The sequence below is a fragment of the Brachyistius frenatus genome, unplaced genomic scaffold (genome assembly GCF_029030835.1).
Source record: "Brachyistius frenatus isolate BFR_SWC_R1_liver_20210118 unplaced genomic scaffold, ASM2903083v1 Contig_99, whole genome shotgun sequence".
Lineage (NCBI taxonomy): Eukaryota > Metazoa > Chordata > Actinopteri > Embiotocidae > Brachyistius > Brachyistius frenatus.
Genome location: NW_027210698.1, coordinates 1,403,666 through 1,430,710, shown reverse-complemented (window position 1 = coordinate 1,430,710; position 27,045 = coordinate 1,403,666). Strand labels below are relative to the sequence as shown.

The following is a 27,045-nucleotide window of genomic DNA, read 5'->3' as shown; positions in this document are numbered from 1 at the left end:
AGGCGAACTATAATAATAATAATAATATTATTATTAAATAATAATTTTAAAAAGCAAAAAACAAATTCTTTAATCAATCAATGGTTTGGGCTGACAACTAGTTATATGGTTTTCCTTAAATTTTAATATTTATTTGGGAAAAGTATATTCGCAAATGTCAAACTCTTATTAGTAACACCCAAATAAGCGCTTCATAACTGCATACAGTCAACATTAGCTAGTAGCCTGCTAACAACAGTAATTAGTATCAAAACAGAAAACCTTGAAAACTCACAAATATATTTTTTGATAAATATTTTTTGTCACAAGGGTTAGTAATGCGACTGTTTCCAATCCGCTGTTATGAAATGCTCTGAGCAGTTATGAAGGAATGTTGCTGTATGTTAGCTGATTTAGATCGGGGAACATTTTCTTTTAAAGGCCTCTTTTGTAATTTTCTTTATTTCTTTGTAAGTTGTTTTTTTTTACTTTGTAACCAACTGTGAATTTTCTGTCTTCTGTCAGTTAGTTGCACCAGATTTTTTTCTCTCCTGTCCTCAGCGTTGAGATGAGATATTTTGCTCCAGATACAAATTTCATTGTACAAGTGCTCAGTGGTTTTTGCAAAACAGATACAATAATATAAAGTAATGCCAACTGTAGGGAAATCATTTCAGTGAATGTAGGTATTCAGCAAATTTGCTAGCTAACTTTCAAACGAACAAAAATGTGCATTTCTTGGAGTGGCGAAGTAGCTGTACTTGGACATAAATCATAGCTCCAGTTACATTTTAGTTTTATAATGAAGAAATTTGCTTAGAAATATTGCACCACATTATTTTTTACTTTTAATTTGATGTTCAAAAAAGTCTCCTGTACTGAAGATGATGTTTATGTTTTTTACAGATAGACATTAAAAATAGAGTGCACCATTTTTCCTGCTGTCTCCTCTTGATGTTATAAGCATTAGATATAAATTGATGATAATGTGAGGACAGGTTGAACTTTTAGACCCCTCCACCTCCTCTATTGAGGGTTGTAGCGTGTAACATAATTGACATGTGGGTTTTTCCCTTTAAACAGAGGCTGTGATATATTTCAATGTTTCATATTTCCTCGGCATCTGATAAAATATAAAAAAAAGAATTCAATCTCTTTAACCATTAGTTATTTTGATCTATGTTCTCTACTGTAAACAAAACAGACACAAAATATTCAATCATTCTTCACACAATTGAGTTTCAAAGAAAAGTTTCTTCATAGTTTTCACCAGGTTCCCCGAGTTCAGTTTCTCTGGATGTTGATCGGACCACCTCAGGGAGGTTCAGAGAGATTGCCCGGGTCACACTGTCATAAGATGGTGGTGAGGACATTATAGTTTCCTGTTCAACCTCCACCCCTACAGGCCCGTAGTGCTGTATCATGGTTGCAATCAGCCCCTCTCTAGCTGGCGCATTCTCCACGTCCACGACAGTCTCGCGGTTGATTTGCCTGTAGAGGTAGGACGCCTGCTTCATGTGCCGGCGCACCAGATGCCTTCGATAACACCTCTGGATGATGATCGCGGACACCTCCTCTAGTTTTCTGCGCAATGTGGAGGTGATGGGCTCATGGGATATTTTGGAGGGGTTTGTCATCATGAACTTCTCCTCCATTTGCTGTTTGAGTGCATCCATTTCACCCGACTCTCCCAGGACACGCTTTGTGAAGGCAAACAAGATGTCCAGGCAGTGGATCCTGTCTCCGCTGACCATGGGAAGGTCCATGGAAATCAGCTTGATCCTGTTGGGCTTTGCGATACGCAGCGGCTCGGACAGAGTGTCAGCGAAGATTGACAGCATGGAAAACTCAATGAACTGTGTGGCCTCAGAGTCAAACTTCTCCCAAACCTCATAAAACATTTCAAAGTCATCCTCGCTCAGTGGCTCTGTGCTCTCCTCTGTGGCGACGCTGAAGTTCTCCAGAATGATAGCTATATACATATTTACCACAATGAGGAAAGAAATGATAATGTAACTGACAAAGAAAGCTATACCCATCGAGGGGCTGCCACAGTTTCCCCTCATGTTAGTGCCAGTATTGACAAACCTAGAGTCACACTCCTCTGGGTAGCTGGACATTATAGGGCTCAGGAGGTTGTCCCAGCCTGCCGAGGTGCTGATCTGAAAAAGGCAGATCATACTATTCCCAAAGGTCTCAAAGTTAAACATGTCGTCAACCCCATCTTGTTTTTTCACATAGGCAAAGTTCGCCATACCAAAGATAGCATAGATGAACATGACGAGGAAAAGCAGGAGGCCAATGTTGAAGAGGGCTGGCATGGACATCATTAAGGCAAACAGTAAAGTCCTTATTCCTTTGGCTGCACGTATAAGTCGAAGTACACGTCCGATCCTTGCCAGTCTGATGACTCGAAAGAGGGTTGGAGATACAAAGTACTTCTCAATGATGTCAGCAAGAACAATCCCTGAAATGAGAGTAAAACAAGGCAATAGGTTTGTCTTATTGCATATTTATTGGTGGCAGTGATGAACCCCCCCCAAAAAAAAATCACCTGACTGCTGTTTTGATCAGCTCAACTGAAGTTTTGAATCCTGTTTTAGATCATTGCTTTGGTTTTACAGCTCACATCGTTACTGTTTTGGGTTATGCTCACTTCTGTCTTTAGACTTCTTTCTGGCTTCAGCCAGTTACATTTCTGGTAAACCCACTGGTCGATATCTGTCCACCACCAACCCGGTATAACGCCAATCCACTAGAGGATACCGTGTCAGTGTCCCGTTTTGTCTCACCTAGGCATGAAAAATATGGCGCCTGAGGGTAAGAAGGGTAAGTAACTTCTATGACATATATATTTTGACCCAAACCATGATCGTTTTCTAAAACTAACTGGTGCCTAAATCTAAAGCGCCCTACTTTTGATGCCCAGGTGAGTTAAAATGTGACATTGACAAGGTATCTTCTAGTAAAATGACAGGTGCATTACACACTTTAACGTGAATCCACTACATGACAAACAATCGAAATTTAGCTTAAAAAAAAATTAAGGAAGCAACTGTTTGCTTACATGTTTGCCATAACAACTCATGTGAAATAAGGTGATAACTTGAGAATGTTCTGAACACTTTTCATATATATTGAGATTTAGCAATTTATCTTTTATGCCATAATTTTATTGTCGAGAATACATTAATTAGAATAATAGGCAGGAGGAACAGAAATTAAAAATCAAGTATCTCTTTCAGTGTGTCACTTCTTACCCACAATAGAGAGAACTATCACCACAAAATCAAAAATGTTCCATGCAACTGTGAAGAAATAACAACGTAGGGCTATGATCTTGATCAGGCATTCGGTGGTGAAGAACACAATGAAGACCAGGTTGATCTTGTTGAGGATGGACTGCTTTCGCTCTGATTGCTCATCGGTTTCCACCATCATGGTCACCATGTTGACGATGATGAGCATCATGATCATGATGTCGAAGGCTTGCTTGGACACCAGATCGAAGAAGAAGGCTTGGAAAATGTTCTAGGTCGGGAAATACAAACAGCGATTCAGTCAGTGGGTCGAAAATGTATTATACAATACTTAATTGCTGGTTCATTCTTAAAAATAATTCTACATTTGTGACTTGTAATACTTTACCCCAGGCCTTGGTATTGGTTTTTGAGGTTTTTTAGATCCTAACTTCTTCATAGCATTATAATACTTCTTCTGTTCTTCAGTCATGAAGATATCCTGTCCACCTAAGTATAAAAGAAAAAATATCTCATGTTATTATTGACTAAAACAATGATAAAAGATATTGCCCAATAAATATATATCAGGAGGAAGTAAAACTAAGTTGTTTCCTTTAGAAATGGGCCACTTTGATATTAGCATGAAATTATTTATAATAGGCTTTGCTTTGAGAACCAAATTAGCTAAATAGTTAAAGAGGACAGTGATATATATTTTTTTTTAATGAAAGGAGAGCTGCTGCTAAATTTAAATCGACAGGTTTAAATAAATGCAAGGAACTACATGCAAATATCAAGTGATCCAGGCTAAATATCAGTGCTTTAAATACTCATCTTTCTTTTCTGCTGATTGAAATTGTCAATGATGACACCGATGAAGAGATTGAGGGTGAAGAAGGAGCCGAATATGATGAAGACAACAAAGTAGAGGTACATGTAGAGGTTGATTTCTCTGATAGGTTGTTCCTCCACCTGAAAACAAACCATTTTATGCGTCAGCTGGTTACTGTAAGAAGTTCATAATGCAGACCCTGGAAGTAGATGGAAATACTTACTCCTCTTGAATCAACAGCTGCGTGCATTATTTCCATCCATCCTTTAAATGTAGCCTATAACATAAACATATAACACAACATTACTATCTGGGCACTGTACTGTCTTGTTAACAATTGCTTTCATCTGCTGAAAAATTATTTTGGAATTACTTTCTGATTTGTTGCAAATATTACAACAATTATTTCTGCTTACATGATACAAAACCAACCACATGACAATGAGGCCATATTAATTCACTCAAAGGTCCCATATTTTGCAAAAGTAGATATTTTTGTGGTTTTAAGAACCAAAAACCATCTGAATAAAGTTTCTCTCCTAAGCTTCTCTCTGTAGCTTTAATAAGAAACAGGCTGTTTTGTGTCTGTGTCTTTAAGGTACGGGAAATCAATGAACCGCTCTTCTGATTTGCTAACTCTTTTCAGAGTGACACATGCATAGCTTGCCTGTTTGCACTGTGATGAAATGAACACTTAACAGGTTGGACAGTGGGCCGTGCTTGGGGTGGACATGGGACATGAGTTTGTGACATCACAAACCAATGGGAGTCTAAACAACACAGTCGCTTAATACGGGCTGTGTACTTTTCCCCATCGACTTTGACAATTTCACAGTACTTAATAAGCACCTCGACCTCCTTTATAATCAAATAAGAAATGGAATCTGTACAATATGGGAGCGTTAAGATGGTCTAAATAGGCTAGTAGACATCAGGAGGTTCTCCTCAAGAGATATATACACAACATTTTGGATTTTTAGAGACATTTTTACATTTCTCAATGCAAATGAGAATCGACACAGGTCTGAAAAGCAAAACAAATAATAATTTAAAGGGCATCCCATAAGAGATCAAGCGTGGTGAACAAGCTCTTGTGATAACATACTCGTAGGTGTTTCCAGACAACCGTAAACTGGCTGAAGGACATTCATGTTTGAAGCATGAAAAACCAAGGCAACAGAAAAAAACTCACCACTTGCAGAAGAGAAAGGTAGCCAAGTCCTACATTGTCGAAGTTGACCTTGACTTTTGTCCAGTAGAACTGGGTGTCATTCATGGAGAGGCACTCAGACTTGTTGTTGACCACAGAGACACTGTGAATGAAGCCGGTTCTGTTCACACACTTCCCAAACTTGCCGGCAAACAGGTTGACTCCCATGATGCTGAAGATGAGCCAGAAAATTAGACACACGAGCAGCACGTTCATGATGGAGGGGATGGCTCCTATAAGAGCGTTCACGACCACCTGATGAGCAACAACAAGAAAAAGGTTGGGTTAATGAGTTTCTCTATTTGTCTAGTTTACAACATCTTGGATTTCTTTGGTGACTCATTGCACATCAGTCTGATAATAAGGCTCATTTTCTAAGTAGACTGCAGGTTTGTGTTGACTGAGTGCCTTTGAAACACAACTGAACTTTTCTAAAACCTAATAAGGAAATCATCAAAATTTTAAGAGGAGCCAACTCAAGTGGAAACATTCCTTTACCATGTACCACTTTATAATTGAGCTAAATACTAACATTAGCATACTAACATGCTCACAATGACAAGCATTTTCTCATAAACCAAAGAATTTTGACCTGATATTCAGAGGACCACCAAATTCATAAAAACTAAATCATCCTGCAAGTGGCATAAATGTCCAAACCAAATTCAATGGCAGCCCATCTGGAAGGTGTTGATACATTTCACTCAGAATCACAAGTGTCAACCTCATTGTGGCGCAGTTGAGGAAAAGTCAGGAGTTTACCAAAGTCAGTGGGATACATTGGAACTGTGCATGTCTGTACCAAGTTTAGTGCCAAGCCATCTTGTAGATATAGAGATATTTACTAGATAAGTAAAAACTTGAACTTGCTAGGTGTAAAGGCAACAGACCACCAAAGTCATGAAGCTACATCCTCATGGACTTTGCTGTCCAGACCAAAGTGGTGGTCCAACCAACCACTCTGCCCATTCCTGAAGCCACTTTGTGAGTGTGGCTAAAAATGATGATTATTAAACAATGGAAATCCTGTTGTTTAATGAAGCTTGGTCTGAGCTTAATTTCACTAACAAATTTCATGAGATTTACCCAGTTTTCAGATAGCTGTTGAATAAACTAGAATTACAGCATCCCCTCTGTACTGGAGGTATTATTCCTGTAATTAATCAGCATCATAGTAGTCGACAGGATCAATGTTTTAAGTTCAATGACTGACATCAAAGGAGAAAAGAAGAAGTATTTCTCACCCTCATGCCCTCAAATCTGGACAGAGCTCTAAGAGGTCTCAAAGCCCGGAGGGTCCTCAGGGACTTGATGGCAGCAAAGTCCGAATATCCAAGTGAATTTGCTACCAGGCTTATCAAGGACACCTATAGGGAGTGCAGAAAGACATATTCACTGTGAGAATCATAAAATCATTTCAAATGCAACCTTTGGGAGGAAGTACAAAAACATTGTAAAAAGTACTGGATAAAGTGATAACCCATACATAGTCTCATTAACACGTAAGTCAAGCAACTAAATTTACAACTTAAAAAAAGAAACATGATTTAAAACATAAAAGGCAGCTCAAAAACATTTAAAGAGCCATATTTAGAGTTTTTGTGTATTTTGGGACATTCCACAGTTAGGAACACAAATTTATAACGTTTGAGATTTTTGATTTGGTTTGGTTGTTGTTTCATCTTTTAGCAAATTTAGACTTCCACTCTATTCTACATCCAAAACAGACAAAACAAAATGGTATTCCGCTGTTGAATGACCCTTGGGTAACAGCTATGAATGAAAATGGCATGACATAAATGAAAGGAAGAAGAAACTTGTGTCATGATTGAAGGTGAAAAAAACAGACAAGTATGCACAAATGGACAAATTGCATCCATGAATGCATACTCACCTATATATGCATATAAATATGTATATATATCAAATAGAGTGAGTTTTATAAAGAATTTATATCTGATTTTGCCAAATTTGTTTCCCAATTTATATCCAATCGATCCAAAAGGTTCATTAAAAACAATTTTGTGTTAATAAGGTCCCAATGGTCTGTATTTTCTTTATAAAAGTCTATTTACAGATGAGTTTGTCCAATATATCTAAAGAAGATACTCAAAATTTGTTTTCAGGACTACAGAAGTCTTTGGCTCCGAGAGAGTACAGACAGAAAAATACAAAAACAAAGTAAAAGAAAGTAACGTGGTATTTTTTACAGACAGAAAAAACAGATAGATAATTGCAACGATCAACAGAATTTGTATTTTCTTCAAACAGACATAAAAAGGAACTCTCAGTACATGAATTACACACAACAGATTAGACATGAATTCAACCAGTGCGTTTCTAAACTGAAAATAAGACTAGAAAAATGTCTGCATTGTTAAAGGTTTAATATACTTTACACAGCAAAACAGATCTTCTGTAGATAAGCCTCAGATCATATGGCACTGTATTTATTCTTGATATCAAAGCCAAGGTCCTGTTGTAACTCATTACAAAAAATAACTATTGAGTAAATTTGTAGGATTTCTTTTTTGTCTATTATATATAAAATGCATTTGTTCGGAAACAGGACGGTGACTTTTGATATCACAACAGAAAGCACTTACGAGGGAAGAAACACAGAAGCATTTGTGATGCAGATGCGAGTTTCCAATCCCAGAGGTCATACTCACCTGGGACCCGTTAACTACAACTTACCCTAACAATAGAGCGGTCTGTGGCAATCTGTGTAACAGTAGGTGAAATCAGAGGAATCAAGTCAGGCCTCGGGCTGCACGCCGCGGGCACTTTGGATGACTACAAACTACAGAGCCGCATCCATCTACCCCCAAACATGTTCGATGCTTACAAAGCGTGACATAACTCCTCTCACTGGACAACTTCTTTCAATTTATCAGGCCAAATCGTGTCACATGAACAACTGCAAATCTGTACAGTGTACCAACTGTTTCAGTGTGTGATTTAGCAATCTGTAACCGGCCAAAGTGTATAACACACCCATCAGTGCACCAGAGGATACTGTGTCATTGTCACGTTATGCCTCGTCTTGGCATTATGACCATCGAAGACGGAGGTCATGCGGCGAAGTACAAAGAGTGATAAAGGTTGGTGGAGTTTGTGTGGAACAAACTCAGGACTTTCATCTGGTCAACTGTTTGAGTCGGTGAGAAGGCAAAAGTCAATGCAGATTTATTTTAAGTAATTTAACTGTGTTACTCTCATAACGTAAGTATATGACATAAGTAACATCACTCAAGTAAAATTATTTATTTTAATCCAAACCACAATCTTTTCCTGAACTTAATTATGTGGTTTTGGTGTCAAACACAAAATCACCTTATTTTTTACACCTCGGTGAAGCAAAACATGACATTGTATCCTCTAGTGGACTGATGGAGTATTATTCAAAAATTTTAAGTCGTGTTATTGTTGCAGATATCTTGACTTTACTGGTTCAAAATATATTTTAAGATAAGGAAAAGTAAATTATGGTAGAAATCTTTCGTTTTCAAGTAATTTAGAGGGGGAGACTGTAAACCAGGTTATTCTCTGTCGCAACAATTAACAGATAACCCCTGAACGCCCCCTGAAGTTCTCACCAGATGCTACAATTTACTAATATTCCCTAAACACCTCAAAACTCAGACAAGAAATGGCCAAAAATTAGTTTGAAAAGAGTGCAATAAGGAATCCTTATGTAAGAAATACTTACCAAAGTTTAAACTAAATGATTTGCATAGGCAAGCTGCCCATGTAGGGCTATGTACGGCCAAAGGTGTGACTTACTGAGTTACGGGGATTTACTCCTTTGTAAATGTAACAAAAGATATGGTAGGTAACGAAATTTGGTAGTGAACGAAGAGGCATTTATCAAAAGTAGATCGTACAGAAACAATTTGGATCGATGCCATAAAAGTATTGAAATTTGATACCCAGGATTTTGACAGTGAGCACTTTCTCTGTCAATATAACATCTAGTTATTTTGAAGTATAAACGAGCTGTGAAGTGTTTTCCTGTGAACAATAGGCCACTCACCACGCTGAAAGTCCCACAAATCCGAGCTACATTCAGCTACAATGAGAGGAATTTCTGTTCAACCTGCAATCTTAACGTGTTTTTAAAAAAATTAACAGCATCAGTTCATGTAGTGCAGTAAAAAATTATAAGAGATACAGCGATATGTTGACTTACATCCACAATAAGAAAATCCAACCAGCACCAGTAGTTGGTGAAATACTTCTTGAAGCCGTACGCGATCCATTTGAGGAACATCTCCAGCACGAAGATGTAGGAGAAGACTTTGTCAGCATACTCCAATACCACCTTTATGACTTTTCTTTTCTCAATGTAGATGTCTTCAAACGCCTGAAGGTGAACATGACATCACACCATCAAATCACTATACCTAAAAAAAACATGTCTTGATATATATATATATATGTCTTCTTTCTTTTTAAGTACCCCAGTACAATTTAGAAGCCAAATACTTTTCTCTTGCTTAATAGTTTTCCAGACAGCCAAACATGCTGCAGGCAACCACTATAAGAATATTGTCACTAAGCATCACCTGTTCTAGCAGCAGTACTACAGGGGAAATATTGTCCTGTAATAAGGATCTAAACTGAACTAAGACACTGACACTGTAGTGAAGAAAGCAGAGGTTTCTGCTTTCCCATGATTTTAAGAGTATTGTCTGGAGTACTTGTTTTTTTAAGAAAATTTTTACTGCCACAATAAATACATATTTTGATGATGAACTGTTTAACTTCAAGTTAGAAGCATCGATAACCTTAATATTTACATGAAATCAAATCAAAAATCATTTTGACACTAAAGTAGTTTTTATTAGTAGAGTCTGCCATCCCTGGTCTAGATTGAAATGGCCTTCAAACACACACGCACACGCACACGTGCGCACACAGACACACGCCCACACACACACACACACACACACACACACACACACACACACACACACAAAGGATTTGCATGAAATAATGCAGCATGTAATCCAGCATAATTGTAATTTTATGTCATCTATGTTGGCCTCCTTTTTTATTGTTCCCTCTCCCACAGCTGTATCAGAGCTCTGTGAAGTTACTGCTGCTGCAAACTCACCATCTCCTGCTTCACAATAAAGCATTCAATAAAAACTAAATTAAAATTTTGCCATTTGCAGCATTAAATCAGATGCAACTTCTTATCACATGAAAGAAAATGGCAGACTACTAAATGACTTCTTGATTAAAACAACCTGGTTTTGTTTGACTTCACTATAAAAAGAGACATAACTTTCTCTTTCGATGTATTCCTGACAAACCGCAAAGCTCGTTAAGTGTTTGTTGCTCCCAGGATGCTGGGACTTAAAGAATAAAACCACATTTGCTGTAACAACCTTGAGGGACGTACGTTGCCAAATCAACTGGGACTAACCTCTTCAGGATTATAACTTCATAAGGAGTGTTTGTCAGAGTTTCATCTTTCAAATGGCGCTTAGCAGCCTTACCAGAGCCCCGCTGCTGAGCAGGATCATGAAGATGATGAACGTCTCGAACCAGCTGTGTTCCACGATCTGGTAACAGGTTTTCCTCAGCCTCCACCAGGCTTGGCCCAGACCGCGGCTGGTGTCGATGTTACAGCACTGACAGTGCCTCATGCAAACTGGTGACAAAGTAAAAGCAGATATCACATAACATGAAGGATGGACTTATGACATTTACCGTAAAACTGGGCAGGAGATTAACACATGCAGAGCGTTGAGCATGTTTCGGTTTTTACACTCACATTCTGGGAAGCACTCCTCTGGCTCCATATTGTCTTCGACCAGCTCGGAAAAGTTGTCCTCCTCTTCTCCAGGTTTCCTTAGATCCACCGTGCTGCCCTCCGACAGGCTGATCTGCTCCTGAGGAGTGAAGCCTCACTGTTACTAATCAATCGCCAACTTCAATTAACAGTAGAGCCATTACATGCTAGCTGTACCTGTCTGCTGTTCATGGAAACACTGCATAGACAGTACCTGGATGTTATTTATTTACAGAACAGAATATTGTTAACAAATGTTTATTTTTAATATGTCAGATGTTTTCAGTGTCTGCTTGTACATTTCTGAATAGGGTGTTACTATATATGGGAAATGCGTATAAGTTTCAATACAAACAGAAATAGTTTGAGCTCATTTTCACTCCAAGGAGGTCAAAAACTGTAGTTTTGTCAAAGCCGTTGGGGTCAGACAGATACGCACAAGATCTTCTTTGGAGTCAGTGCAATGACCACCTGGCTTCAAGAAGGCGGTCAAGAAGAGGAGTGACAGCCAGCATAGGGACACAGGACTTTCACTTGGGAGATTGGTGTTGTGTCCACAAGAAATAAAAAGTGAACTTCGAATACTTTCAAGTAAAGTTACATAATATACAGCAAATAACACAAAATTACTTATTTTTCACCTAAATTGTGATCTTTTCCTCACCACAAGGAGTTTTGGTGTGTTTTTTTATTGGTCACATGCTGTAGATGTGATATCTGTACTCTATCTACATTAAAAGCATCAATTCAATTCAAACTACGATTCCCCCACCCCCCTCATAATACCCAAGTAGTTTTGTTGTCTTGCCCCCAGACTGGATGTAAAAGTGGATTTAGCTTCAGAGTCTGACAAGGCCAGCACAGAGGTGCCATAAAGAGCAATACCTCTGAGGGCCACTAGGGGTTGGCTCCAAAAAGGCTCTGGCTCCATAAATTCTCATTCAACTTCTCTCATAAAATACAAAGTCAATTAAGTTTTTCAACAAGTCATGAAGGTGTCATTCTCTAAAATCACTCCTTCTTATTAGTTTTCTGGCGGCACATCTGAAAATAATCCCGTCATTAATTAGATGTTAAGCCTCAAAAAGAGGTATGCTTGTGGTCCTGTCTGTTTGATTGACAGGCTTGTGGTGCAGTCAGGTTTCTGCTATAGGTGGGCGGGGCATAATGGTCTCGGGTTCTTAATCAGATCGAGTCAGATTACCCGATTGTTCCTCCCAACTCGTCCAATTACGGTCATTTCTGGCTCCAAAATAGCAAGATGGTGGCAGTTGGTGATGTCACAGTTGACTGGGCCTACCCCTAACCAAATTGTGACCGTGTCACATTTAACCCAAACCATGATTTTTTTTCCTAAAACTAAACTTGCGGTTTTGGTGCCTAATCCTAAAGCACCTTGTTCATATCTCTTAGACGCCGGCAGCTATTCACAACATCAGTATTTGACACCCTGGGATGAGAATGGGTTGATCGTTTTCTGTATGAGCCGGTGTTGATTCATTCCATCAAAGCCAGCTCACCTAGATGCCCTTTCGCATCCTTCAATCTCTTCTGAGCCTTAATACAATTTTGATGAGATTTTCGTGTGTTGTAACAGCAACATATTTCACATGATTTATAGGACAGACGTGCGGCTTCAATCCTATAAAATGATATGAAGTCTAATCCAGCATTAAAGAGCACCCACAGGACCTGGAGACAAGATTACCAACATTTCCAGTTTTGCTGTTTGAAAGAATGAGCGCTGATGGCATTTTGTTGAGTCTGCATTATGTATAACAGCAAGATCAACTTGAATTACTGCCACATGTGAGCGATGGTGACTTACTAGATTTATATGTCTTCATTCTTATCATTTTGTGTATGTTTACAGCTCCACACATGTAAACTGCATCCTTCTTTAACAGTGAGCAGCTGCTGATGCTCAGTTAAGCTGATGGAGGGTTGGAGGAGAGTTTTTTTTTTTTTCATTTCCATTTTCCCTGATGCCTAATTCTAGTGTGGTGTGGAGCACGGGAGGAGAAGAGCAAGAGAGAGCGCCAGACTGCAGGCCGCTCAGCTCAGCCTGGCCCTGCATGGCCCTGCATGGCCCTGCTCAGCTGTGTCAGTCTAATCTGCTCTACAGGGCCTGGCTCCACATCTGGCCTGCCCCTGTCTGTCTGCCAGACAGGACAGGAGCGACACACTCTCCACCTAAACCAACAACCCGCCCGCAGGACAATCTGTGTACACTCACTGTGAAGCTTTCTAAATAAAAATATATCTGCGGATCTATACCTAATCAAGAAGTGTAACCTCACAGCCAGACTCTGGCCAAGAAATAGTTAGTCATAAAACCATAATGTCTTTCACCCATCTGTGTTTGCATGGATTAAACAAACAAGATATACCGTGTTAATAATAGAGCGAAAGAGACAGGCCGTTGATACCTTTTGCCAGAGCCAAGCTAGCTGTTCACCCCTGTTTTCTGTTATTGCAACAAGCTAAGCTAATTTCATATTTGCCATACAGAAATACAAATTGTGTAGATCTTCACATCTAAGATAACTGTGAAAATAATAGCTAATAAAAGAATAACAATGATACTTCTGTCTTCTCCAGATAAATCACACCTTATTAATAAAATATGACATATTTATTTAGTGTACATTTTATATATTTATTATCTAGTGTATGTAATAGATATTTGTAAATGATAAATTTAATGACGCTCCGCCTACTGTCTCGTGCAAAACACATATTGAAAGCAGGGGCTATTTAATATAGGCTCGGTGTCTGATCATCAGCCATCATTAACTTTGTTATTTACATGTGTGCTTTTCCTACTGTGACATGTTAAAGTGCCTTCTGTGAAACTGGTCTATTATGAGACCTTTTTTGGGTCAAGTGAAAAATGTTGATCCCATTTTTTTTATTAGGAGGCTAAGTTGTACCTGATTTTGCATACACAAAAGTGTCTATTTATTAGCAATATATAATAATAATGTAATAATTATGATAATTTGTTTTTGTATTTGTTCCTCGTACAACTCAGCTTTCTGAGAAGCCTACGCCAGATGTTCACTATGTTACATAACGTGAAATACACAAAAAACAAATGCATTCAGTTTGGTATTCACACACATTTAGAATACATGCAATAACACACTTTTTATTTTATTTTTTTAAAGAGTTTTTTACACACAACTAAACTGTACATTTAATTTTTGAGATTAGTTTTTAAGTATATTATTTCCATTGTTGCGTTCATTATTTTTTGCTTGTTAATGTCTCCATTGTGCTGGGTCTTTAGATGCTTGTTGTTTATGCTTACACATTTTACTTTTAGCTTAGGACCTGTAAAAGGACGGCCCTGACTTAGTTTCTCTTTTTTTTTTGTCAAGCCATTATTATTTTCTTTTTTAAATCCTGAGATGTCTGTTTCATATTTGTACAAAAGCTTTAAGGCAGTTTTGGGCAGAGTGGTATCAGGCTCTCTGCTATTCTTAACCTTTTCACCTTTTTATTTATCTCTTATCTGTAACACAGTTTCCAGGAATGTGACATCAAGTAAAACAGTTTGCGCATTTTTCTACAACATCTGTCAACTTTTCAGATACAACACTTCTCTTCCATTCTTCTGTCTCATGTCACCCCTTCCTCTAGTCATTCAAGACAACAACAAAACACATAGATCTGTCTTAAATTAGATCTTTTAGCATCCTTTGGTTGACTTATTCCCTGTGATTAACTCGTAATAGTGGATGAAGCATCTGAAAAGATATTTGAGTAGGAATACAAGTATCTTACCAGAAAATGTCTTTGTAAAAGTTAAAGCCACCTATTAGAAAATTACTTGAGAAAAAGTCTGACAGTCGGACAGGTGATATTTATTGTTGTTAAGTGAAAGCTGGAAAACAAACAAAATGAGGTTGATTTACCAGTTTTCCAGTTTTCAAACAGAAAACTGATCATGATGCATCTGGCCTCATCAAAATCAGCCATGTCATGGCTCACGGTTTATATCATAGGTCTAAGGCAAAGAAGCTTATGATTTAGTGTGAATTTATATGCTTTAAAAATGATGACAGATTTTATAATATTTTATAATAATCTGTAAAGACCATGAGTAGGGGGACCAGTAAAGCATGAGGTTTAGCTCCAGTCTTGTGTAAACACATTTTTCTCAATGTGACAAACTCACTGCTTTGTTGTCTTCATCCTCTGACGACTCTGAGATCTCCTCTTCCTCAAGAAACTCCACATCTGACTCCCCAGGCGCGATGGGAACGATGACGGTCAGGTTGGGATTGGTCATGTAGCTGTCCTCCTCTGGTATGCTGTACTTCTCATCATAGAGTCCAAAAACTCCACCGTTGCTCTCCACGTGGTTTGCGACCAGCTTGAGGGGCTGACTCTCATCTTTGGTCTTCTGCTTTTGACGCTTCAGGCCGCGATTGAAGAGGTCGGAGACGCTGTTGACAAACCAGGAGACGCCAGCGTGGATGCGGGCGATGGCGATCTGGATGTTGTTCAGATCGCCGTCTTCGTCCGGAGCAGAGAGATTGTCGGAGCTGAAGGAGCTGAGCAGGAGGGCCAGGAAGAGATTCAGCACCTAATGACAGACATTTGAAATGGAGAAATGATTAAAACATTAGTGTCATTTTTGCTCATTGCTTGTGTAAACCTTTATTTTCTTTACATACAATGCACAGCATAGTTCAGCCTGCAGGATGCACATTAGTGCACCTAATGCCTGACAAAATGTCACATTTATTTTGTCAACATTGGCAAATCCTTCATTGTAATTCCAGAGAACACACCACAAGGTCATGCTCACACACACATGCATGGCCTCTGGTGCTTCTGTTACCCTGAAGTCAAGTATCTGAGCATCCAACTCCCAAGTAATCTGTCTGCTAGCTTAGAGAGCAGCAGCATCAGGCACATCTCTGCATGTATGTGTGTGTGTGTGTGTGTGTGTGTGTGTGTGTGTGTGTGTGTGTGTGTGTGTGTGTGTGTGTGTGTGTGTGTGTGTGTGTGTGTGTGTGTGTGTGTGTGTGTGTGTGTGTGTGTGTGTGTGTGTGTGTGTGGTCTGTGTGTTCACACTCCCCGTGTGCATGGGTGATGTGCACAGTTGGTAGGGATCATCTTTAGCCACTGAGCCAGTCAGAGATGGGGAGCCTGAGCAGATGATTAGTGATAAATGCCCTCCGACCTTCTCGCTCCTAAGCATCCTCATAATCCTTTGGATAAACAGCTTTCCCACTATTGATGTGCAGAGAGGGTTTCTGTCCATTAAATTCCATAAGGAGCCCTGTTGTGATCTGATCTTTGCTCTAACAGGGCAATAGAGTGACTGAAAGAGTCCAGCAAGAGAATCTGCTGTGTGCTCCTCTGCTTGTCTTTGCCATCATGCATCAGTAAAAGGACTGTGTTAAACAGTATTTAATGACTAATAAAAGATCCAGAAAACAGACGTTAGGTAAATATAAAAGGCTAAAGCTAAATGTTTCAGGTAAAGGTCCTTTACCTTTTCACCAGTTTGTGTATTATTACAGTATTATCTATTTTTAAAAGTGCAAAAATGTGAGGTATCCTAATGCCATGCCATGATTTTAATGACACAAGAACTTGTATTCTCAATGTACGAGTGGTTTTTCATCAAGAATGCAAAAGAAATTCTGTTTTACCTCATTAATATACAATATGTCTGTCTATGTAGCAAGGCACAGCAAAGTCTAATCAGATTAGTGAAGTTAAAGCTTTCACTATGTGCTTCAGTTGTCATCTTCACAAGAACATTTTTATTTTTTTCCTGATTCATCCGCTTAAGTCATTAATTAGCAAGGTCTTTTTGTTTACTCAACATGTCTGGTGTCAACGTGAACTTCTGGGAAATCAGTGTTACCTCATTAATATGCTAATGTATGCAAACAGGTCCTACAAAATCTAATCAGATTGTCGACTATGCAGATATGGGTGACCTGTGGCGTTGCAAATTTCTACTATACGTGATTCATAATGTGGAAGGATGATTATGAATATAGAATATTTTAATCTGCACGAGAGACGGTGTCAGTCCTCATTCAGACGAAGATTAACAAACATTTCCGAGTTAACCAAAAGGCCTTTAAAACATTTCTGACAGACAGATACATTTCAGAGCATAGGATTAAATGTGGCACCAGCTAGCATTTAATGGCACAGGGAACAGAGGGCATGCTGGGAATAGGTGTTTGAACCATATCCAACAGGAACAACACACTCATAGCATTGCTCAATTTTTTTTTAAAAGACTGACAAGATTTTAAAATGGTTAGGCTACAGAAGGAAACTCACATTTCTGTGAATGATACTATTCCAATATGTTCCTAACATGAGATGAGAGAAACCACTAGCTGGTAGCGTATATGTTTGTCTTCGTTGGACTTGCATAATACATATTTCTTGCTCATTTTTCTCAGAATCAGAAATTTAAGCTTACCCTGAAATAAAAACTAGATCTTACTTAGAGTCCTGCTGAAACAGTATTATATAACACGTGTTTTTAAATATCTATTATCAGCGCTGCAATGGTGCCAAATTTAAAGCAAAGTAACAGTGACTACGAATGAATCCTGCGGATGCTGGCTGTTGCGTTTCCGGGATTTTTTCTTTTTTTTATCTGTTCTCATTAACGTTAGCTTACAGGAGACAGCTGGACAACAAATCACCATGTGGGTGGACCAATGAATATATGCATCTGTGCTATGGCACAGAGTGACAGCAGTTGTGTAAAAACAGAAACTGTCAGACAGATTATTTTTTTACAGATGCATGCGACGATGTGCGAGCCGTGTTTCGTTCTGTGTGAGAATCAATACCTGTTGTGAAAGCTGGAATGACAGGGAGAACACCGTGGCGTGGCTGATCCTTTGTACAGCACATAGGTCACCCATTTCACCCATAAGAATTAGTTAATCAGTAGTGGATATTCAGCCCTGAAGGACATGAGGTTGCTGTAAAGCAGCTCCAGCGCTGACTTTGTCTGTGGCGGCTGCAGTTTGCACAGCAACATGTGCAGATAATATATACATGATTTAGGAGGGACAACAGATGGTTTATATGTTGTCCAGACATGATCTGTTTAGAGGTCTGCTAATGCTAATCTGTGAGACAGTTAACGTGAGACTGGGCCACAAACACTTCTTCAGCGCGAAGTGCGTGTTGAGGAGCACTGATTTAAATTTGTAGCTGGCAAAAATTGATCATGACTAACTTCAAGGATGCCCCATCCTCATAATATGCAATCAAAGGCCCTCCATGGTGCAACGTAATCCCAGATTACTTGTGACATCATCACTTGGATTTGACCGCAGTTGCAATTGGATTTCTCTTTACTTATCATATACTGTTAAAGGGTAACTTTGCCCATATTCTGGAATAGCAAAGCCAACAATATGTAAATTAATGTTTAAGTACTTTCTGAAATAAGTACCCCGTGTATGGGACTCTTCAAAAGGTGGCAATAAATAAAAACTTTTATATATTTTAAAAAGGCTAAAGAAATTTCCTAAAACAAAAGGATACCTTCGTTTTTCAACAATCTTAGTTTGGGACTACTTTCAGTGGCGGATTGATACAAATTTGGTCCTCTAGTAAGTATTTACAACAACAGCATGGTGCATGTGGGATTGAGTCAAAGTAAACAGTGTGTTTGTTCATTACTATGGAGAAACATGTCAACTGATGCAACACTGTGGCTAGCTGATGGATCTCTAATAGATTTTGAGCAACAATGGAGCTCTACAGCACAAAGGGACGAGAAATGGCTACACAGAAAACTTATGTTGACTGTTGGAAAAATATAGAATATATCAGCCGACATAACCTTCATATTATATTAAAGTACTTACCACCAAGTTCCCTATGACCATGACCAACATGAAGACCAGGATGCAGAGGGGTTGCCCAGCCACCTCCATACAGTCCCACATGGTCTCGATCCACTCGCCGCACAACACCCTGAACACGATCAGGAAGGAGTGGAAGAAGTCCTTCATGTGCCAGCGAGGCAGCTGGCAGTCGATGGAGATCTTGCACACGTAGTCCTGATAGTTCTTGCCGAACAGCTGCATGCCCACCACAGCAAAGATGAAGACGATGATGGCCAAGACCAGTGTCAGATTTCCCAGGGCGCCCACAGAGTTGCCGATGATCTTGATGAGAGTGTTGAGAGTGGGCCAGGACTTTGCCAGCTTGAAGACTCGTAACTGATGATGGGAAGAAGGTGAAGAGGAAAAATTATGCTGCATCTGTACAAGAGACTGTATCCTATACTATAAATAAAATGTTGAAACCTTACATCTTACTATACTTCAGACAGTTTTGTGTTCTCAGATGCATGTGGTGTAAAGTCTTATTGTTGGGACATTTTTTACTTTACTTTAGTTCCTTCTTTTGAAAACCTTATGAGTCAATAATTATTATTTGCTGCATTTTTAAATTGACTACAATGTCAATCAGTGATTTTCTTGAAAGTATGAGAGTTGAGAGAGTTGAAGTTTTCTGTTACCAGTCTGAAAGATCGTAGGACAGACAGTCCTTCCACATTGGAGAGCCCCAACTCCATCAGACTGAGGCAAACGATGACGCCATCAAAGATGTTCCAGCCCTGTTGGAAGTAGTAGTAGGGGTCCATGGCAATCAGCTTTAGCACCATCTCAGCTGTAAAGATAACCGTGAACACCTGGAACAAACACAGTGATAGAGGTCGTGAGAGGTGAAGAAAGGACCACAATAACTCATTCAAGGAGAATGTACTGTATTTTTGTAGCTGCACTCCACTGCCCATTGGAAATGGTTTGAAATTTGATTTGCAGTTTCCCTCAGTTCAACAGTTAATTTATCATCTTTTAGTTGATTTGTTTTTCCTCTAGTTTACTCTCACCGTTTTCATCATCCTTTTTTTTTTTTTTTTTAAAGCTGCAGTCAACATCAGTTTTTAGATAATAAAATTTAGGTATATTCATGGTACACTATTTGCCCAGCTCCAAATGGAAAACAGGAACGGTTAAGAGGGTGAATACTAGCATGTAATGCTACGTAGTTGAGCTCACAGGTAGATATTCACAGGTAGATACAACTGAAATATTTAAATATTTCAGTTGTATCAGTTTGAATAACCAAACTACTAAATAGTTTATAAGAAAATGGCAAAAAATATTTCACAATACTAAATAACAACGTTTGAAAAAACATCTCAATCAATCAAGTGGTTGATGGATCTGTACCAAAACATCCTTGTTAACACTGTAATATTTACATAGAAATACTGTATATTGGTAAAAGCAATGTTAGAACCATAAGATGGTAACAAATATGCATTATACAGTAGATGCTGCACAATGCTTGATTGTGACTGATCCATATCAGGATTGTCAGCTCAGTCCAGTGTGTGGTTGAGGTTCGTCCTCATGCAAGACAACCTGCATGTCTCTGGTACACCAATTAAATACCCTGATTAGTAACGCATCGTTATCTAGAGGTCATTTTCTAAAATCTGTGTAAAGCAAGCTCCTCCCAAATTTGACATATTTTAAGGTTTGTGAGATTTCCTGCTAAATAACAGACTTGCTAAACCAATAGCACTAAAAAAAATAAGCAACTTTGTGAAATTACTAAATAAAAAATATTACTTTTATTTGACTTCTTTTAGGCGTCTTTCCAGACTTAAAGACATTGGCAGAGTCTACAATTCACCAGTAGGGGGAGATATCAAAATACAAATACAGGAAATTAGCCCATCCTGTTGCTAAAAATACCCCTGCTTACTGAGGATAATCACAAATAGTTTTAAGCAGAATCTTAGATCAACATAGCTGCACTTGACCTCCTTCTGACACAAATAAACTGCTACAAAAACAAACAGCTGTCCGATGTAGATATACGTAATCTGTTTCCTCTCTGACTTCTTCTAAGTGCTCTCCTCTGCTCATCTACCACCTAACTGCACTCAGGAGAAAGTGTGTTACACGCTGGAAACCTGCCTATCTTTAAAAAGCCTCTCACCAGATTGCCCACTGAGAGCATGATGTTGAACTCATCCGTCATGGGGTAGTGCTCCAGGGCCATGAAGAGGGTGTTGAGCACGATGCATATGGTGATGCCAAGATCCAGGAAAGGATCCATCACCATGAACTTCATGCACTCCTTCAACTTCAGCCACCAGGGACTGCAGTCCCATATCAGGTACTTTTTGGCGAATGTATACCAGCAGGGATGGCACTTCTGCCTCGACTCCTCCAGCTCTGCAAGGAGACACAGAGGTGAACTTATTATCTCCAGGTATTTCATGTAATTCCCCTTTGAATAGGCAATCTATGCTGGCTACAACTCCAAGCCCAAACATGTTCAACACCAGAGTTTTATGGTAGCTTCAAACTGTAATAGGTACAACAGCAACCTTTAAGAAAATATATTCAACATTTTTGGCAATTAGAGAGTTTAATGAGAAGGATACCATGCTAATGCATTTATGGTAAATATAAATCAATGACCAACCATAGATTCTATAAAAAAAAATTAAATTTTTTTTTTTTTAAATGGACGTAGTCTTCAGGTCTAAAAAGTGCCTGAAGTGCAATCACTGAGGGCCACTAGGGACTGGGTCCAAAAAAACCTCCTGACTCCAATAGATTCATTATGATGTTATAAAAGTCACTAAATTCACTCCTGATCAGTGTTCTGGTGGTCTTTCTGAAAATAATTTCCTACTTAATTAAGGTATGTTTGGGGGCATGTGTGGTTTGATTGACAGTTGATAAGTGGGAGGGTGTCCTTGCTTCTCAACAGCTCGTCCAAATATGGTCCAAAACCAAGATGCCGATGGCCAAAATGCCAGACTCAAGGCTTCAATATGGCAGTTCACAAACCAATGGATGATGCCATAGTGGGTTGTGACATGCACCCAACCATCTAGTTTAGCTTAGCATAAAGATTAAGAACAGTGGAAACAGCTGAGCTGGTTCTCGACCAGGACATCAACAGTTCTAATCTTATCTGTTTAATGTATAGACAACAGCACAAACACCGAAAAACAAGATTGTTATAGTTTTATGAGAGGTGGACTATCTTTTGTCTGTGTTAACTTCCTGGATTCGTTTACAAGGTGTCATTTTTACACTAAACACAGATTTAATGTGTTATTTAGTGAACTTTGTAATTGCTTGTAGATTAAACTTTCAGACAAAACCAGCCAAGCCATTTTTACTCTTAGTGCTAAGCTAAGTTAACTTGCTGCTGGTTAAGTTTACATATTTAATAGACAGATATTAGACCGGTATCGTTCTTCTTTTTTCATTATTGGTACATTTGTATTTTTCCAAAATGTAATGTAATCTCCCAACTATTACTTTTTATTGAAATGGACGCACCCTCCATGGCATCACTGAGAAAGCTGACAGAGCTCAAGCCTCTTTTCCTGTGCACTGGAGGAGGCTCTGTCACTGTTGGGGAAGGCTGGAGGAGCGGTCTGGGAACTGTGTCCTCTGAACTGCTAGTCTTCTGGCAGACAGAAAATACCTGAAAAGAATAAATACAAGGCTTTATTATCTCAAGGCTGAGGCTTGTTAATTAAGCTTTTCCATTATGAGAATTTACTCATCCTAATAAATGCATGTATTGCACATTTTCAGGACAGTGTCATGACACAGGCCTCCATCACTCACTGTGTCCTCCCTGACTCTCTCCATGCTGTAAGCTGGCATGGATGTCGGGGTGTGCAGACCCACAGTGGTGACTCCGTTCTGATCTAGGGAGATGTTCAGCCGGCCGTTGACATTGATGATGGGGGTGAACACTTGGGAGCAGTGGCTCCTCACGCTGCCCGTCCTCCTCTTCCAGGGCGTTGCCGTTGAACTGGTGCGACTCCTGAAGACGTCCCCGTGAATGCTGAACTCGTCGTCCCCGAACTCAGCCTCCGAGTTGTTGCGAACCCGGAAGGAGCTGAAGATGCTGTTCTGGCTTCCTCTCCTGGTGCTGAGGGGGTGAGAGGAGAGTGTGGCCAGCAGAGGGTGGGCTGGCAGGGGGGACAGAGGGGGCTACAGAGAGACACAGAGGAGGCATTAGCTCCTATCACCTACAACATCAAAGACCATCTCGAGTATGTCTGAGGAGTGATGTACCATTGGCTCATCCAGGGGGTCGAACTTGTCTTCAGCAGCCTCCTCTGCTGTTTCCTCTGACAGCATCCTGTGAGATCTTCTTCTTCTGCTGCTGTTTCTCCGTATACTTCCTGCCTTCAGACAGAATGGAGACAGCTCTGGGGACAACACAGAGTCTGTCTCCTGTACTTGTCTTTTTGCTGCCAACTGCATACAGAAAGAAATTATGTCACAGAGAGTTAAGGTTATTTTTTTTGTTTGTGATAGTACCCAAAAAAAATATGAAAATCCTGTTTGCCCTGCACCTACTCTTTGCTCTCTTCTGAGATGCTCCATGGCCAGCTGAAACTCCCTCTCCTTTTGCCAGGCCTCTGCGATAGTTGCCTGATTCTGCTCCTCGTAGGCCATGGCCACGACAGCCAGGATCAGGTTGACCAAGTAGAAGGAGCCCAGGAAGATAACCAGCACAAAGAAAACCATGTAGGTCTTCCCTGCTGAGCGCAGAGTCTGAGGGAGTTATGGCATGAAGTCAGTAATAGCCAAGTCATACATTAAAGGAAAATTATGTTTTTTTAAAGCTTGGCTTTGGCAGTTTTGGCATTATCTATGATTATGAACATAAACACAAAGCAACAGACAATCCTCAGTTTTACCCGAAAACTATGGATTCCTTATTGGATGTTAAAATGAGAGAATAAATACCTGGAATAGCCATTACATTCTTTCATGGTCAAAATTAGTTACAATTAACCAATTAACTATTCAAGCTGCTTTCATTAATTACTTTTAATCACTTTAGACCCAAGGAACAAATTATTTCTTATTTCATTTCATTCACTTTTGGCCTCCTCATGGAGGTTCAATCTCCTTCTGGCTCTGTTTGGGTCTCCACCAACTGGCTCTTTAGCTGCCAAAGGCTCACCAATCTTTATCAGCTAGTTACTGACTGTCATTTGGTGCAGAGCTGCCTGCTCCTGGCACTTCAAACAGGGTTGATAAGAGCTGTTAAAACTGTAAAGTTATGAGCCAAATAACTCAAAACAATAAGCTGAAAGACACTATGGGCTCTATTTTAACAAATTGCATTTTCCAGCGCTAGTGCATTTGGGTGGAGCTCAGTTCCATTTTTTCTAGTTTAAGGCTGGATAATCTGAGTACAAACTAGGGCGCATGGTCTCCAAAATAATCATAGGTGTATTTTTGGTGTGACATGAAATGAAATTCCCTTTGAGAACCACGCAAGCCTGCACCTTGGAGGATTGCTATTATATCAGTGGATTTTCCAAGTACACTTTTCTATAGAGGAAACATATCTGATCTGTTCAGATTTATGTTCACAATAATAATCTTTCACATTATAATCTTTTTAGTTTTAATCTTTTGCATGTTTGTGCACTGCTGCATGTCCCTGTTGTGCGTCCACCAATGTAGGTGCATATTACTCTCTTTATAATGCACCCTTAAAGTAAAAGTAAAATACTGCGGCATTGACTGAAGTGTGCTGGTTCTTGATGGTAGATCATGCAGTCACTGTCATGCGCCAACAACACACATGACCACACCTCAGTTTTAGACCAACACGCCCATGCGTGCACTAATGGGCACCAGTGGATTACATTTGCTACTTCAACAATGTGGGTGCTGGATGGGAAAATGACTACTGCGTCTGTCTGAAACAGGCAAAGATACTTGCGGTGCCCTTGAGGGGTAAGATACAGCCCAAAACCTGTCACTAAAGCTGAGGGAAATGCAGAGTCAGATTATAATTATCTTCATTGCACCCCATGTCAGATTACAGTAGTCATTTGATCTACTGGGAATATTAAAAATGATTTGTCCTTAACTCTATGTTAAGCTCAAATTTGTATTTGTTTGTGTCCTTTCTGACTGGTTGTTGCTTGTCTTTATGCCCTACATTGTGTAGTTATTTGAGGTGAATTGTCCAGGTCAGTATTATTGTAAAGCTATTCTGATGTATTCTACATTGTGTTTTTGCACCAAATAACCTTTATAAAAAGAAGTTAGTGCTAATAGACTTTAGATTATCATTAGAGAATACTGGTGAATAAAAAAGTGCACCTGGTGAAACAGTTTTTCCCAGTAGTCTTGAGTCATGAGTCGGAAAAGTGCCAGAAAAGCCCAGCCGAAGGTATCAAAACTGGTGTAGCCGTAGTTTGGATTCCTCCCTACTTTTAGGCAGTCAAATCCATCTGGACACTTCCTGTAATGCACAAAGAATTGCGAGACAGAAGACAGATGATTAGGGGACAGGACCGGTAAACAAAGGAACAGCACAGTGAAATGAAAAGCAGCTGGGGCAGATATAGTCTTGGTGGCGTGCGGGCTGTTTTAAGAGTTAAAAATATATCCAGTATCTACATGTAGCCATGCGGCCTTTGACTCCACAGAGGAGAGAAGCGGATGAGTTAGTAAGTAGGTACACTGCTATCATCAGCAATATTTGAACTGAAGAGGGCACTTGAAACATGTTTCAGGCAGGAGCACTAAAATGCGCTGGAGCAAAAGGGATTACAGACGAGCCAGATGGATATCAAATTGCGGTTCGAAAATTTTCAGCTCGATGCCTCCATCTCTGATCTTCATTGTCAGCATAGTGGCATTACAGCAAATATTTAAGTCCAGCAGCTGAGAACAAGCTGGGCTGCCATGTCAATCTGAGGGCGGAATAATTTCGTAATGGCTGGCAAACAGCTGGGCGGGAGAGCACTGCTGTGAGAACAGCTGTAGATCTCACCAAGCAGCCAGCTAAGCAGGAATGCTCACTAATATCCAGCAGCGAGGATAGAGGAGGCTGCGTGAGGCCAGCGACATCTTTCTGTCAGGCTGCTGCTCTGCTACACGGCTCAACCTGTCACCAATCTGTTCACCTCTTATAATCAATATTGTCTTAAAGGACTGCGCGGTAGTTTGACAAATTTTGTTTAGTTCACGAATCTTGCAGACCATTTTTCCTTATCTCTAAAAGCCTCATTCATTATATAATTTATACAATTCATTTGTTTCAAGCTACGATGCTTTTTTTTTTTAAAGAACTGTTCCAATGAATTTTTTTCCACCTTTTTAATGTAAAGAGAACGATTTACATGATTTCTCAACACAAATTGAGTTTGACAGAAATGGTCTTTTCTATATTTGTTTACTGTGTTGGATCACACTTGCTTGCCTCTGTCCACCTATTGCTCAGAACTTCAGTCTTTGCTGTGATTATAGTCTGGAAACACCATAAGCATAAAGATTCACTTGGTGAGAAAGACGCACCAACCAGTGACCAAAGGGTGTGGCTAAGTGCACTGACATTAAAGTCAGTGATGGTGGTAGAGCTCAATAAAGCGAAATGAACAATTGTAGCAACGCTACCAAATATTGAGGAGTATTGCCTGATTAATGGTAAATGATAGCGGCATGGAAAGTATAAAATCAGTGACTTTAACGAACAAGTCATTGTTACAGTACACGGATTCCTATTTTAACCATTATTCCACTGTTTGTTGTCAGTTGTCATGTCACATGTCATGTTGAAGTTATTCACTAAGAATCCAGAAACTTCCTAAAGACACTATTTTCTGATATGAAAGTACTCTGCACAAACTGCATCTAATGATGCACTTGTTAATCCAGTGTTGTCCCTTTAAGAGCTATATGAATGTGAGACTCCTCCTGCAATTAGATGCTGTTGTAAAAAACAAGGCACCTGTAGGGCTAATATCCTTCAGGTTTCCACAATAACTGCCCTGGAGATTGCCTTTGCATACATTTATCCGGAGTTAGTGATCCTTGAGGAGAGCTGCTGTGATACACACATACAGTACATCCAAATCCCATGTACTTTACAT

At 39.5% G+C, this 27,045-nt stretch overlaps 1 protein-coding gene across 1 annotated transcript in view; it reads right to left on the bottom strand.

Moving 5' to 3' along the window:
- Positions 1 to 1,220: 1,220 nt before the first annotated feature.
- Positions 1,221 to 27,045, bottom strand: part of LOC138628338 (sodium channel protein type 2 subunit alpha-like) — a 42,111-nt gene continuing 16,286 nt past the window's right edge. The window contains exons 9-28 of the mRNA XM_069711329.1: positions 25,271 to 25,412; positions 23,501 to 23,698; positions 23,213 to 23,398; positions 22,757 to 23,128; positions 22,463 to 22,592; positions 21,099 to 21,337; positions 19,603 to 19,776; positions 18,944 to 19,300; positions 15,250 to 15,660; positions 11,049 to 11,166; positions 10,771 to 10,925; positions 9,456 to 9,629; positions 7,961 to 7,987; positions 6,508 to 6,630; positions 5,246 to 5,518; positions 4,277 to 4,330; positions 4,052 to 4,193; positions 3,628 to 3,728; positions 3,240 to 3,510; positions 1,221 to 2,446 (exon numbers count right to left, since the gene is read on the bottom strand). Coding sequence (XP_069567430.1) covers positions 1,221 to 2,446; positions 3,240 to 3,510; positions 3,628 to 3,728; positions 4,052 to 4,193; positions 4,277 to 4,330; positions 5,246 to 5,518; positions 6,508 to 6,630; positions 7,961 to 7,987; positions 9,456 to 9,629; positions 10,771 to 10,925; positions 11,049 to 11,166; positions 15,250 to 15,660; positions 18,944 to 19,300; positions 19,603 to 19,776; positions 21,099 to 21,337; positions 22,463 to 22,592; positions 22,757 to 23,128; positions 23,213 to 23,398; positions 23,501 to 23,698; positions 25,271 to 25,412 — 4,873 coding nt within the window. The remainder of the gene's footprint in view (positions 2,447 to 3,239; positions 3,511 to 3,627; positions 3,729 to 4,051; positions 4,194 to 4,276; positions 4,331 to 5,245; positions 5,519 to 6,507; positions 6,631 to 7,960; positions 7,988 to 9,455; positions 9,630 to 10,770; positions 10,926 to 11,048; positions 11,167 to 15,249; positions 15,661 to 18,943; positions 19,301 to 19,602; positions 19,777 to 21,098; positions 21,338 to 22,462; positions 22,593 to 22,756; positions 23,129 to 23,212; positions 23,399 to 23,500; positions 23,699 to 25,270; positions 25,413 to 27,045) is intronic.